General features: G+C 39.6%; 1 protein-coding gene across 1 annotated transcript in view; it reads right to left on the bottom strand.

The window, feature by feature from the left end:
* The window catches only part of LOC116399831 (latent-transforming growth factor beta-binding protein 1-like), a gene marked incomplete at its 5' end in the record, with an annotated part of 44,393 nt that overhangs the window by 11,953 nt on the left and 18,394 nt on the right, over positions 1 to 14,046 (bottom strand). The window contains 4 exons of the mRNA XM_031877257.1: positions 2,826 to 2,928; positions 5,553 to 5,854; positions 7,512 to 7,718; positions 11,806 to 11,973. Coding sequence (XP_031733117.1) covers positions 2,826 to 2,928; positions 5,553 to 5,854; positions 7,512 to 7,718; positions 11,806 to 11,973 — 780 coding nt within the window. The remainder of the gene's footprint in view (positions 1 to 2,825; positions 2,929 to 5,552; positions 5,855 to 7,511; positions 7,719 to 11,805; positions 11,974 to 14,046) is intronic.

The raw sequence follows: 14,046 nt of genomic DNA, 5'->3' as shown, positions 1-14,046 counted from the left end.
TATTTTAAGTCAACAAAGCTTGTTGAAAATCATTGATTTGAACAAACATGCCAACATTTTTATCTCAACTGAATTAAGATAGGAGGCAGGAAAGGCACACTAGCATTACCATCTCAATGTAGTTGGATATTCATTAAATAAGAAGCAATTAGATGTTTGCTTCATGCATCAGCAGCATGAGTAACAATGCTTTTTCAATCAACTAGACCGCATCTTCACAACCTGAGCAGTTTGATTACTTCTGAATAATGGATCATACAGCATTTTCTTTCCAACACTGAAGTTAATGCATGAATATTCATTTTAACTCGTGCCCTCCTATTTAAAAAGCTGCATTTAATTGAGCTGCAAAATACTCACTTGACTAATTAAGGAGCAGATTAAAGAGAAAAGATGAAGACAGTGAGAGGTAGTGATGAAAAAAAGAATAATAATCATGCGACAGTGATGAGAATCATGGAAAGAAGCTGGAGGTTAGAGAGCTGCAAGCTGCTCAGACAGCCAGCAACTTAGAACCAACCACAGACTGATGAGTCAAACTCTTGCAACGCTCTGCTGCAGGTTAGAAACAGGGCTCTGCTGTAATACTGGACAAAGGCACCAGTGGGGACGTGGTACCCAAATACCTGCAAGCAGATTGATATTTTGCTCAGCAGGAAACAACAAGGCGATATTTGTTCGAGCGATAAAGCCAATCTATTTACCAGCTACCAGTGTCTCCATGGCACAATGGACTATTTCACACTTCACTGAAAAGTGGGAAAAAAATCTGAACTCATGCCCCTGCCATTCCTGAGGAGAACAGAGGGAAGGACAAATATTTGGCTTTGTAATGACTCCAACTGAAATAATGTGATTAGTAAGGCTGAAATGTTCCTCTCATGGTGTTTATGTGGGTTAGAAACTGGCACGAGTGACTGCTGATAAACAGGGTTTGTCATATTTTAAATGCATATTATGACCAAAAGTGTGAACTTGCAATGAACCTAATTCATTCATTCCATGGTCAATAATAAATGATTGATTGATCTCTGAACTGAGTGAAAGTTGTAATGCATTGAATGTGTACAGGTTTGAAAGACAGCAACATTTCCAATTAGGATAGACTGTAAGGAAATACGTATGCATGAAGCAATAAGCCTCAGCTGCTGTTATGGAGAATTCCAAAATTGTTGTCATTGTAACAAACCCAGCGGCACCTAAATTTGAGAGTGAACTTGTAAAAATACTGAATATATTCTTCAGCTTAGTTTATTACAAGCTCAGTGATTGGATGTTTCTGATACCCAAACACCATCATCATAGTTCACTTTTTTCCTCAAGTTTTATGGACTTTCTATCAATGAAACTGACATTTTCTGAAATTGTTGATAATGCTGTGCACTGATTCAATAGTCTCTTACAGTTTCATGTCAATCCACACCTATAAGTGCTCCAACTACTAGTTATGTACCACTGTCTGTGGCTACGTACGGTTAGTTGTTTATTGTTGTTTAGCTCTGTTGTCCTTGTTTTTAGTTGTGTTTCTGTGTATGCACAATGGGAGCAAAATAACCTGAGTCAAATCCATGCTATGTGGCCAATAAAACTGATTCTGAAAATGAATAGGACTTATTCTTCCGAAAACCATGGAAGTCCAATAGAACTCTGGATCCTGATTAAGATGCTATGACGCTAACTCAAGCCTAATGCTTTGAGACAGAGCAAATCTAACTCAGACCTCACTGAGTGCATGCGTGTATTTGTCCAATGCGACCTCATAGAATTGCTCTGGTTTACCATCTTCATTCTTCCAAAGAAAGAGCACCGAGTTAACAGTCAAGATTTAAAGCAGCTCAGAACATTCCTCACTGAGCCCTGAGGCTGTGTTTTTTAACCTCATATCACTATACACTATACCACACAGTCAGTGAAGATCAAAATTCTGACTGCTGCCAAAGATATTATGTTAGATATAATGGGTGGTGAGGCTGCTAGGAAGGTTGATACAGCACTGTTCCCAATAGCACAGTGGGCTGCTGCAGTGAGATGCTTCTGGACATGTTTCCACTATTGGAACAGGCGAGGGTTGCTAACACAATACAACTGATTTATTTCTGTTCTAATTCTGTTTTTTAAGAAAGGAACACTGTACATTACCCCCTTGCTGTACATCATGTTACTACTTACAGCTACTTACTAAATAAATCAATATTTTGAACAGAAAATATTGATTTAAAAATGATTCCATTGATTCAAAAATGATTTTATTGCTTCCGCTAAAAAAAGTGTGTTCTTGCTGTGTATGAAGATCAGAACTGTTACGGTAAGTGAATGGACCGTGTTGGCATCTCCACGAGCATTTTCTATACTGAACTTATTTTCTAGAAAGTAATAAAGTAATATAAAGAGCAACATAACTAATTAAATATAATACCAAGTAATAAACAAAGTTATATTATTACTTTTGAAAGGAGTAATACGTAAAAAGTAACTTAACACTGAAAAAACAGACCGTAGAATGCTGCTAATTGCTGCTGAATTGTCTTGTAGCTAAGTGTTACATGTTGTGTCGCAAGCCTGGATACAATAATTTAAAATATCTATACACATTGATATAGTTATATTGATAAAAGTGGGATAGCAGAGGTTTTTAAGATTATTTGCCATCAAACTGTAGAAAATGTTGTGGGTATTTAGGATGTTGAACCTTACTGGCATCGAGAATCGGCTAACCTGATGAAAACCACACACACAAAGCAGCTAATGTTTTGAGGCATGAAGAGGTTCTCAGAGAAATGTGTCAATTAGGTGTCCAAAACGACAAGAAAAACATCTGTACTTACATGGTTTCTTTGGACAATTCTGGCATTTGTGGAAACCCCAGGACGTCCCAATGGTCCCACAGCACTGTTCCTGCTTAGTGAGACCTGGCAGAGCCTTCCCACACTGAAACATACATATGTACACAGAGTGAGAGAGAAATAAGGAATGGAAGAGGAATTATTATTTTTATTAGAATAAAAATGATGTTTTTGTATAGTCTGTTTCCTCTGTGTTTCTGATCCCCAGGTCAATCAGATGGCCACACATGCCGATAACACGCTCACAGTCCCTTATCTTTATGGTAACAGCTGGTCTGTAAAATGTGACCTGGTGATGGAGTGACTCTACATTTATGATGTTCACTTAAACTCGAAATTGTGATTTTCTACACTGAGACAATACATCTGCTCTTCATTTTACATCCCTTATCTCCAGGACTTGATATCAAGGGTGGTTGCTTTGTTTTGGCTGTAGCACCACACATCTGTCAATTCTACTAGACTATTCTAGTCTTTGTGTTTTTGCACTGATCTGGGCTAAACAGGTGTTGGAGTTTTTTCTCTTCATGGGGTGCACAGAGATAACAATATATCAATCTTTTCCTATGAAATTTGATGTCACAGCTTGCATACTGGTGGCCAGTAAACACGCTGCTTTATAGCTAGCATGTAAATGCATGAATACTGACTGTTAGGGTGGCTGGTTTCATGTGAGATACTCTTATTAAAAGGAAAGTTCCACTGGGTTCCACGTGTCTGTAGACTGGAGTCTACAGACACGTTAATAGCTCTGCACAGTTGTCCTTTAGCACAGTAGTGCTAACAATGCCTACATCACAATGACAGTGCTAACAATATTAACCATATTCACCACCTTAGTTTAGCGTGTTAGCATGCTAACGTTTACTTCTTAGCAGTAAACATCAAGTACAACTGAGGCTGATGTATTGCATAATTGGACATTTGAGGAAGTCAGATATTGGGTTTTTTTTTCAATTAAATTTATTTGTATAGACCAATATCGCAATGCACAAATTTGCCTTATAATCTGTACAGCATACAACAGCCTCTGTCTTCCCCCCAAAAAACTTTTACTGATCGAGGGATCAACAAAGTCAGTAGGATCCATCCTCCTGGAACCAATAATGTCCAACCAGTGGACTGACCAACTGACGCTGCCATCCATAGAGTCAAACTATATGGCTAAAAACTGACACCCCTGAGATGTTGTTAATGTTCACCTGAGGCTTCATACAGACACATATGTAAGTAAACACCTGAGCAGGGACAGTATTGACATCAGTACATCATGGGTGACTGTGGCTTATTGGAGAGCAGGGTCGTCCTTCAATCAAGGTATCGGCAGTTCGATCCCCGGCTCTGCTAGTCGCATGTCGATGGGCAAGACACTTAACCCCCAAAATTGTAGCTGTGCCTACAGTGTGTGAATGTTATTTAGTCCTGATGATGGGCATGGTAGCTTGCCAAAGACTAGAAAAGTGCTGTACAAGTACAAGTCCATTTACCATTTCCCTGAATACTAGTGTGAGGGACCAGTGCTCAGAGCGTAGACACTAGCCTCATTTAATAATGGATTCACCACAAAACAATGAATTAGCCATTGTTGTTTATGAACCTGGTACCATTAGATGCTAGATGACAACGTTAGTGTAGGACCCCAATATGAGGAGACAAGAAGTGAACTGTTTCTTGGCTATTTTAGTCAAATAGTAAGTTAATATAGCTTATTGGATTTTTCCTTGCCCTACGTGAAGCTAGCTATGTGAAGATATAGTGGAGTAATGTCTACCTAAACATAGAATGAAGTAATTATCTCTATGGGTTTTGAACTCCAAGCTTCACTGTACTTAGTTTAGATTAGCTTTCATTGCATTTGTGCACGTGAGCGTGCCCTGGCTATCTCACGGTCGCTGCTCTACACTGCACTCGTACGGAGGATTACAGCTGATAATGCTGTTCCGACTGACGGCATTGTTGTGGAAGCGTAGAACCCACCCTCTGCCCTCTCAGGTAAGCACTGTTAGCTCTGCCAGCACTTTTGCCGTTGTTTTCATTGTTTGCACTGTTAGCGGAGCGCCGTTAGCTGCATGTTGAGAGCTGTTGAGAGGCAATAAAAATGCTTCCAATCTCGATATATAGCACTTTTGAAGTCCAATAAGGAATACTTTGTATGTTTAAAAGTGACAAAGAAACAGTTAACATTAGGAGTTAAAGATTGTTTTTGCGATACAAAATTGTGACTTTTTTCTCAAATTCCCCTTTCTGAATGTGACTAAGTGCTCCATTAGCTTCTACTCCTCCGAGCTTTGCTGATTAATTACTTACCTGATGCAACTTGTCTTGTAGTTACTAGATGGTGAAGTATGTTGTGTATTGTAGCACCTTTGCTATTCATCTCTGAAGTTCATGTGATCAAAACCCTTTTTATGAAAGCAACAATGCAGCAACGTTACATTGGCCTTTAACCATTTGTTTGGCTGCTGTACCTAGTCCCAATATTAAAGTAATGTAAAGTCTGTATGTCAACAGTTTACCCTAAGGTAATAATGTGACAGGACAAGTTTGTATCAGTTTAAGATGTATACTGGGATTATCATGATTGACATGACGTGGCACACCCTAGTTTACATACTTCCTCTCCTATTGAGAGGCTCCATTGATTGTTTTACATTATTTTCTAAGATGTTGAATTGAGCTAGCATGCAGTAGACATTTCTGACAGGGTACCTGACTCCCTGCTGTCTCCTGGAAGCAGCGACCCAGAGTGTTCTTGGAGGTGACAGGCTGGTACTGGGGGAGCTGGTAGCCATGCTGGCTGGGATAAACTATGTTGTAGCCGTGGTGCTGGATCTTCTGGCTGCTCTCTGTGTGGTGATAGGTGTAACTGGTGGATGAAGAGGAGCCTGACTGGGAACCTTTCAGCTGTTGCCCGTTGTTGTGGTAGTTATCCAGCTGGGACACCTGGTGGACCTGGACAGAGGCCTCTGGAGGATGTTTGATGTGGATGTTGACGATGCTGGGGTTGAACACTGAAGGAACATGGGACAATATGAACAATACAATTATTACAGAACAATGTCATTATAAAAAGGAAGGGGTGGGTATTACTGGAAAGAATGTGTAATATTTTTAAGGGATGCATATAGATTAGTCTTTTAAGCATAAGTGGTTAGGGGAGCTTTGTCAAGTCTGATAGCGTATTCGCATTATCGCAGAAAAACAGCTTCCTCTATTATTGTGAATGTGGTGTGTTGCGACTGACCACTGCTTGAACTGAAAGATCAACTTGTGCTTGGAGATTACAAAGTTATTGCAGAAAACCTGTGTGACAAACTGGGGGATTAGAGTTGGAAACATGTGAGTGTTTATCCAGCAGGGAGGATCTAACACTTCTGCGTTGCATTATGGGAGTTGTAGTATTGTAGTACTCTAGTGAGTAAAAATCTGGATATCATATTCGATTTTGAGGTAAGACAATTTATTTATTTATTAGGCCATAGGTTGAAATACATTTATGAACTGTATAATATTCCTTCTTAGTCTGCTGTAGTAATCTATAAGTCATGTCCTGAATTTGTGTATTACATTAAGAAATTTAAAGTGATTCAAAATCCTTTAAGTCCTGCTCCCTCCAGAGTATTCTCTGTATGTCAGTCCCTACATCGACAGAGGGCTACTTCAGCAGAAGCCGACACTCAGCTGGCTCTTGCTACTATTACTAAGTGAAGATGGGGGACAGCTAACTGATCTGAAAAATACATTTTAAAAAATTGTAATTTTCTTGAGCACAAGACTCTTGTCCAACTGGCAGTCCAAAACCCAGAAATATTTAGTTTAGGACATAAAACAGAGCCAAAGCAGCAAACAGTCCCATTGGAGAAGTTGGACCAAGAGAATGTTTGGCATTCTAAGGATAAAATGTAAAATATCTTTTGTAGATGAGCTGTTTGTTACAGTATGTTATGTTGTAGACTTTATCTTCAGACTTCAGATCGTTTCAGAGCTGCCATGTACACTAGCTGCATTTTCTACAGGCATGCAGCCTGTGATCAGTTTAAATGGCTCTTGCTGCATCTTGTCGTTTAGTGTGTTGATGTATGCATGCGTTGGGCCACACAGCTGTCTCTCTCGGGCAGACAGTCTGCTGAACTGTGGTAATTCAAAAAATGTATCTCAACCTTGCTCTCACTATCCCGCCAACTTTATGGAAGTGTAATATAAAATGACTGGAGTGCCTCTTTAAACAAAATGATGTTCAAATAGAGTGTGGGCCTTTTGCAGGTATTTAACAGCTATTGGAGATGTAATATTTGTAACTTATTGTTCTAACTGAAACAGAGCCAGCTAAAGAAAAATCTTTCGAACTAATGTGGGTGGGGAGACTATTACAATGACTAACACACTGGCGCCAGTGTTTACACATGTTTTAAGCCATTTACTACAAGTAACCTCAACTCTACATTACTGCTGGCCACATTCCAGAGCTGTAGAATTTCATATTTGTGAGTTGTGCTTTTTACGACCATCAAGGCAGCCTTTGCAATGCGTGACTTGCAGCAAATGGGCTAAATAATGCATCCTTTTCAGGAAGTTCCTCCACTTTTTCCACCCACATTTTCCATCTACAAACCCAACTGTTTAGCCTTTAATTGTACTGCTAGCATCACAGTTGTGCTTTTCACTCACCGGGATTCTGGCCGTTGCTGTAGGTCAGAGGCAGTGTATGTGTGGAGTGGACCTGAGTTTGTCTGTAGCCGCCTGACGTCTGCTGGTGCTGCTGGTGTCCGTTCTGAACAGGCATCTGACAGAACTTTCCAGTGAAGTTGGGAGGGCACTGACACTTGTCCCTGGTGCTGCACTTCCCACCATTTATACACGGCAGGTGACACACCACTGAGGAAGAGAAAAAAGAACAAGAGGTAGATGATGTTGATGCACTAATGCTTCCACACACAGATACAAACAAAAAAAGGACTCGCCTTTATAAACATATTTGTCTGACTTTTCAATGCATCTGTCAATAATTAGGCTTAAGTACGTCATAGTTGGATTGGAAGCTGAGCAAATTGAGTGCTGTACAGGTCAGGGAATCTTAAATGTGCATAAAAAAAGCAAGAAATTCCTTACATTTTTTTTTTTAAAAGGAACAGTGTGTAAAATGTACCCGATACTAAGAATTGTAGTGTTTTACTTAGCTTAGAAAAGGCCATTTATCTAACCTCAAATCTTAACAGTTCACTCTCACAAGAAGTAGAACAGGCGAAAAATATTCTGGGGAATTGACCCTTCGCTAAGCCCCGCCCCTGTTGCTAATTGTCACGCTGTCGCGGTTACCATGGAGCCACTGTCACTAACTGCACTCTGTGCTAGAGCGCAGTGTAAAAATACTTACTAAAAGTCCCACATTTAAAATGCTAATTAAGAAAAAGTACAAAATTATTGGCATCAAAATATACTTAAAGTACTAAAAGTACAAAATTATGCAGAATGGCCAATTTCCAATAATATATTTGTGGTAGACCTATAACATTGGATTATAATTATTGATGTATTAATGTGTTCATCGGTTTAATGTTGCAGCTGTTAAAGGTGGAGCTAGTTTTAAGTACTTAATGTAGGTAACAATCAGGCTATAAACAAATTAATAATACATCATAGTTTAACAGTTGATTTATATTTTATATTAATAATCTGAATCTGCAAAGTAGCCTAACTAGTAACTAATGTTGTCAAATAAAAGTAGTGATGTTAAAAGTACTAAATTTCCCTTTGAGATGTAGTGGACGAGAAGTATAAAGTTAAATAAAATGGAAATACTCAAGTAAAGTACAGGTACCTCATAATTGTACTCAAGTACAGTTATTGAGTAGCCTAAATATACTTAGTTACATTCCACCACTGCTGGAGCACAAACTTGTTGACAAGAGTTCAAAGTCCCCGGACCCCCTTCGAGGGTTACGAGGTCCACCACCATAGTCTCACAAAATTCGTTGAAGAACACTGAGTAAAACTCTGCATTTGGGGTTTTGAGTTTACCATTATATAACGAGAAACAACGTGACAGAAGAAGAGACACAGCCAGCCAGGCTTCGAGACAATCAGACAGATGGATGAAGAACTGGGCCGCTGTCCCAGGGAGCATTTTTCTGCTGATTAGCTGGTGAAAAGCCCTGAGGCAACTATCTGACGTAGAACTAGCCTTCATTTGGTTGAAAAGAAAGTTTTTGTTCACTGAGATATGATCATTCTTTAGTAAGTAATACAAACTCCACAATACAAGACAATCTAAAATTACAAAACATTTATACTTTATACGGCTTTGAGGTTTATATTTTTCCTTAACCTTATCTTCTGGACTTTTTTGGCTCTGTTAATTGGCCAACATGTCATCATGGGTTGTCGGCTGAGTTTGAAAAGATCCTCCCGTTCCTTCCATTGTATCTTGAATCAACACTCCTCTCTAACCCCTTCTGTCATCGGGTAAGTATGATAAACAAGACAAGTGCAATTTATTGTCTCGGCCCTTCGAGCTCGGTCTGGACTGCAAATAGACTTTCAGCTAGTCCAGCTCCCTGGCTCAGGTCGGCACTCTATCACACAGATGAGAAGGACGGAGGAAGGAAGGGAAGAGTCAGGGCAGGGGAGGAATGAGGCAAGCGTGGACATGCACAGGAGACTAAAGCTCCATTTCTCCCCCTTCAGTCAGATCCATGTGCAGTGTGAATCTGCAACAGTAGGTTGGAAAAGTAACCAATAAAACAAATATCTGGTTTACTGTTCTGTATTTCTAACTGATGTAACCAATAGATGACTCTGGGTTGTTATTATTTCAGTGGCACCTAACAAGTGAACCTGCATATTGCACTGTAATATATGTGAATTAATTACTTCATAAGAGCCTTTGCTGAGAAATATTTTCCAAAAAACAAAAATAAGTAAAAGCAAAAGCAAGCTCCTCCTCTGTTCATTTTTATTTTATTTTATGAAATTCCATACATTTTAATTCCACTCAGAATCAGAGTGGTTACAGCAGACACCCTGTCTGTAATATGTTAAAATTACTTTTTTACTGCATTCCGTCACAGTGCCTGTACACTGTGCAATGGCAATAAAGTTGAATTTAATGTAATGTAATCTAATATTACAAAATATGTGTCCACAGTACAGTCGCCGCAGTCAAATGTCCTACAGCTACAAGAGTTTCATTTTATTATTCCAGGTTGAAAATGTTTCTTTCTACCACCGTTCCCATAGTACATCCATGTTGAAGGTGATCTACGTTTTCCTACAAAGGACGCCATCGCTGAATAACTGTTTTAAAAACACACATTATGTAACCATGCCAAAAGTTTATTTCACAGCAGCATTTCCTCTTCAAGAGACAAAACGAATTAAATTGAATATTCAAAAGAATAGTTTTGACCATTTTAGATTCTACAGTGTGACCACCTCCTCAGATGTACAGATATTTGGTAATTGGTTCGTGGCTCAAATTGTCAAATTTGATCTTGAAGCAAAATGTATTTAACTGCTATGAGTAAACCCAGACATAACTACAAATCCATTCCAGTAAACAAAAAAACTAGTGCTGGGCAAGTTAACGCGTTAATTTCGCGTTAACGCATTCATTAATTAACGCCGACAATTATTTTATTGCGCGTTAACGCATTTTTTTTAATTTATTATAATTTTTTTTATTTTTATTGAAAGACAAGAGACTATACATAGACATAACAAAAAGAGGATGACAAGAACAGTGGGATAAAAGCCAGCAAACATCCTATAGTCAGTTGTGTATGTATGTATGTATGTATGTATGTATGTATGTATGTATGTATGTGTGTGTGTGTGTGTGTGTGTGTGTGTGTGTGTGTGTGTGTCCTTGAGCCTTTAAAGTCACAAACGCTACCTGCATCTCGTGAACCAAATGTTATTGCCCTTTTGTTCATATAGCAGTACTTTTGAATTCATTATTGAACTTTGCCATAACAATGCGATTAATCGCAAAAACTCCATGCGATTAATCGCGATTAAATATTTTAATCGTTGCCCAGCACTAAAAAAAACCCATCCCCCCCGGTCACCCACAGATACAAGTCTTGTGGTACTCCAGTTTTACTAATTTGTTCAGCTGAGTCAGACAGGAATTCATCTTGTTCCGCTCTTCCCATGTTTCTGCATATGTCAGAGCTGGAGATCTGTTCCTTCTAAGGACTGAGGCAAGTTCAGACACAGTTTGCCGGGTCTGTGCAATACATTAAAGAACACCCACATCACATGCTCCATTGCACAGAACTTGTTTCATGATCCCCTGAGGCTGCAATGTTCTTGTATACACTCATTCAAAGTCTGTTAATCTCCTATAGAGTTCAAGATGAGGTCTACCCTCAAATCAAAGAGTTTGTCAGGCAAGAAAATTGAGTTTGTCTATTTTTTTATTTAACACTTCTAGAAATATACATCTCTAAAACAATGCTTGGAAACGGCGGTGTTCGTCCACAGCCTAACCCAAAGTCAGATAAGAATATCAATATCAATTTAGATTAATGTTCACCTGTCAGTGAGTAAATTTGTGTACGTTTATAGTTATATACATTTTATGTGATAACCATAATAGCAGCACCCTGGGCAGAAGGTCAGATTCTGCACCTACAGTTATTGGACTTTGAATGAAGTTAGACAATAAACAAGCGTATGCTGCCTGGTGTTTACAGATGACAGTAGGTAAAGAAACACATGTAGAATGGAAACAGAAATCCGAGCAGACTCCTCCGATTGGTAAGCTAAATTATTTGCTAGGATTAAGTAAAAGATTTTAATGTCGACAAACGTGTTGTCCATCAACAGATCTAATATCACAGCCGGTTAGCAGTACCATCCATAGAGAGCAGTGTGTGTGTGTGTGTGTGTGTGTGTGTGTGTGTGAATTGGTGAACATACAAGGTCTCAAAAGCAACACACAGAACTGTGGATCACTCACCTACTCTGAAGTTGGGTGCTGTCAGTGTGTCTGTAGCGTGGCCGTTCTCACTGATGATGGTGGTGGTGTTTCCCAGCTCGCAGTTGTTATGACATCTGCCTCCTATGCAGGTTAATTTGCAGATGGTTGGTGTGAAGACCACCTTGATCCTTCCTGTATGGTTGCCCACTGCCACCGAGAGCATGACAGAAACCAAGAGGAGGGGAGGGGAGAGCACACCAACTTTGGTTATTCTTTGATCCATTGGAAAACTTGAAATAGCTTTCAAGTTGGAGCTTGTCATAATCAACTGGGGAGGCTCCAGTCAAAACATCAACACAAAACGTACTATATAATTTTAAATTTAGAGAAACGTGTGATGTGTCTCCTCCCTGCTCCCCCTCTCTAACTGTTTCTCCTCCTCTTCCACTGCTCCTAAATCCAGTGGCGCCTCTGAAATAGGAGCAGGAATGAAGAAAAAAAATCTGGGACAGAGAGAAGTCAGCAAACAAAACTCTGGGATGTCTTCCAGTTCTTCATTCTAAGTCTCTGAGAGGTGGATATCGGCAAATGAGCATACCAAGCTTTATTCCAAAACAGACAAACAGCAAGCATACCACCTTCCGCTTCTGCGCCTGTTTTCCTTGCTCTCTGGTTTTCTTCTCTCATTCTATCTTCCTTCTTTGTTTTTACTGTTGATTTTCAGCAAACCATTCTCAGGAACTTTAACCCCTCAAATAAAGAGAAAGTGCTCCAAAGATCCTTTGCTATGAGTTCTCACTGAGATCAGGAAGAAGTACTGGAAGACAGCATCTCTGTGTCGCTCTCCACCCTCATAAACCCAGCCCTCAGTACAGACTGACAGGAGGAAGAGATGAGTGAAGAGATACTGGATCCCATCTCAAAGTATCCGACACATTTAGTCTTCTTCCCTAATGTACACCAATGTCTTACATACGTCTCTTCAGGTGCGTTTACATTTCCTCCACTAATTCTTTCAACTTGATTCACTTTTAATAACATCCCTGCCTCAGCTCCAAACCCCTGTCTCCAGTGCTCAGTGCTTTGTTGTGGCTGTCACACCAGTGCAGAAGCGTGGAGTACGGCCAAGCAGGCGGAGGAATGCTTTCTAAACCTGAGAGGCAAGAAAAACCACTGGATAAAACACACCAGGCTACCGAAACATTCACTAATAGGTGCAAAAATTGACTGTTAATGAGGGACCTAATATGATGTAGTGGTTACAACCAAACGCCAACAGAGAGGTGGTTTAAGAAATGCCTCCACGTATATCGATGTCCAAGATTTGAAGTCTAAACATGGTTTGCACAATTCCCTTTGATGGGAAGATTATTCCCAAAAGGAACTAGGAAGGTAAGGTAACTCTGGATGGGCAAAGCGAGGGCTCTTGCTTCCTTAAAAGAACAGTACGTGAGCCAAATGTAAACAAAAGGTTCCAAATCACAGACCTGGAACCTGCTGACTCACTTCCACAGTCAAAAGTGACATATATTTTCTATCATACTTAACTGAGGAACACAGATTGCTTATTTTCAAACTCTTCAGTTATGTCTGTTACTATAGTTGTTTTCAGCATGAAAACCTTACAGCCTCCAACAGCCTGAAGTTGCAAGGTTTAATCAGGTTATCCCTGACCATTGACTAAGAGATTCAATCAGGCCGGAACATTTGGAAAATATGGTTGACACACCAAACTGACTTCAAAGGATAACGACTGGTGGAGGCCTTTCACTATGTCATCTGTTAAAGTTGGATTTTCACAAACTGCTAAGACTACAGCCAATGGCTAGCTGACCACTGACATGCACGTTCTGTTCATTCTGTCCCACTGTTAAAGCAAATAAGTGGAAAGTTTTAGACTCTGAAGAACATCAACAAAATAAACCAGACATCATTTGTTCATATTCCTGCCTCCTAAAATATAAACGTTTTCTGATGATGATGTCCTGACAGTAGAGGCACACAGAGTGTCATTGCCTTCCATCCCACATACGATTCAAATGACATCTACAGTTAAGGCCTGCTTAAGTTTAGATATCTGAGACCACTGGGTTAAAAAGATTCTCACGCACACTCACACTTGCATAAGAAGTTCAGTTTACTGAACCGTTTTAAACTGAAACTCAACTACTATTACTAAACTAAACTAGTATGTCAAAATGTTATAAAGTGAAAATCACTGCTTCACTTCATTAAACTGAACAGCCAGTCAGCTATATCTTTCCCCAACCCGCGCGCCCC

Source organism: Anarrhichthys ocellatus, unplaced genomic scaffold (genome assembly GCF_004355925.1).
Source record: "Anarrhichthys ocellatus isolate YVR2014 unplaced genomic scaffold, GSC_Weel_1.0 scaffold131, whole genome shotgun sequence".
NCBI lineage: Eukaryota > Metazoa > Chordata > Actinopteri > Perciformes > Anarhichadidae > Anarrhichthys > Anarrhichthys ocellatus.
The sequence above is the reverse complement of the archived record's forward strand: the minus strand, read 5'-3'. Positions and strand labels throughout refer to the sequence as shown.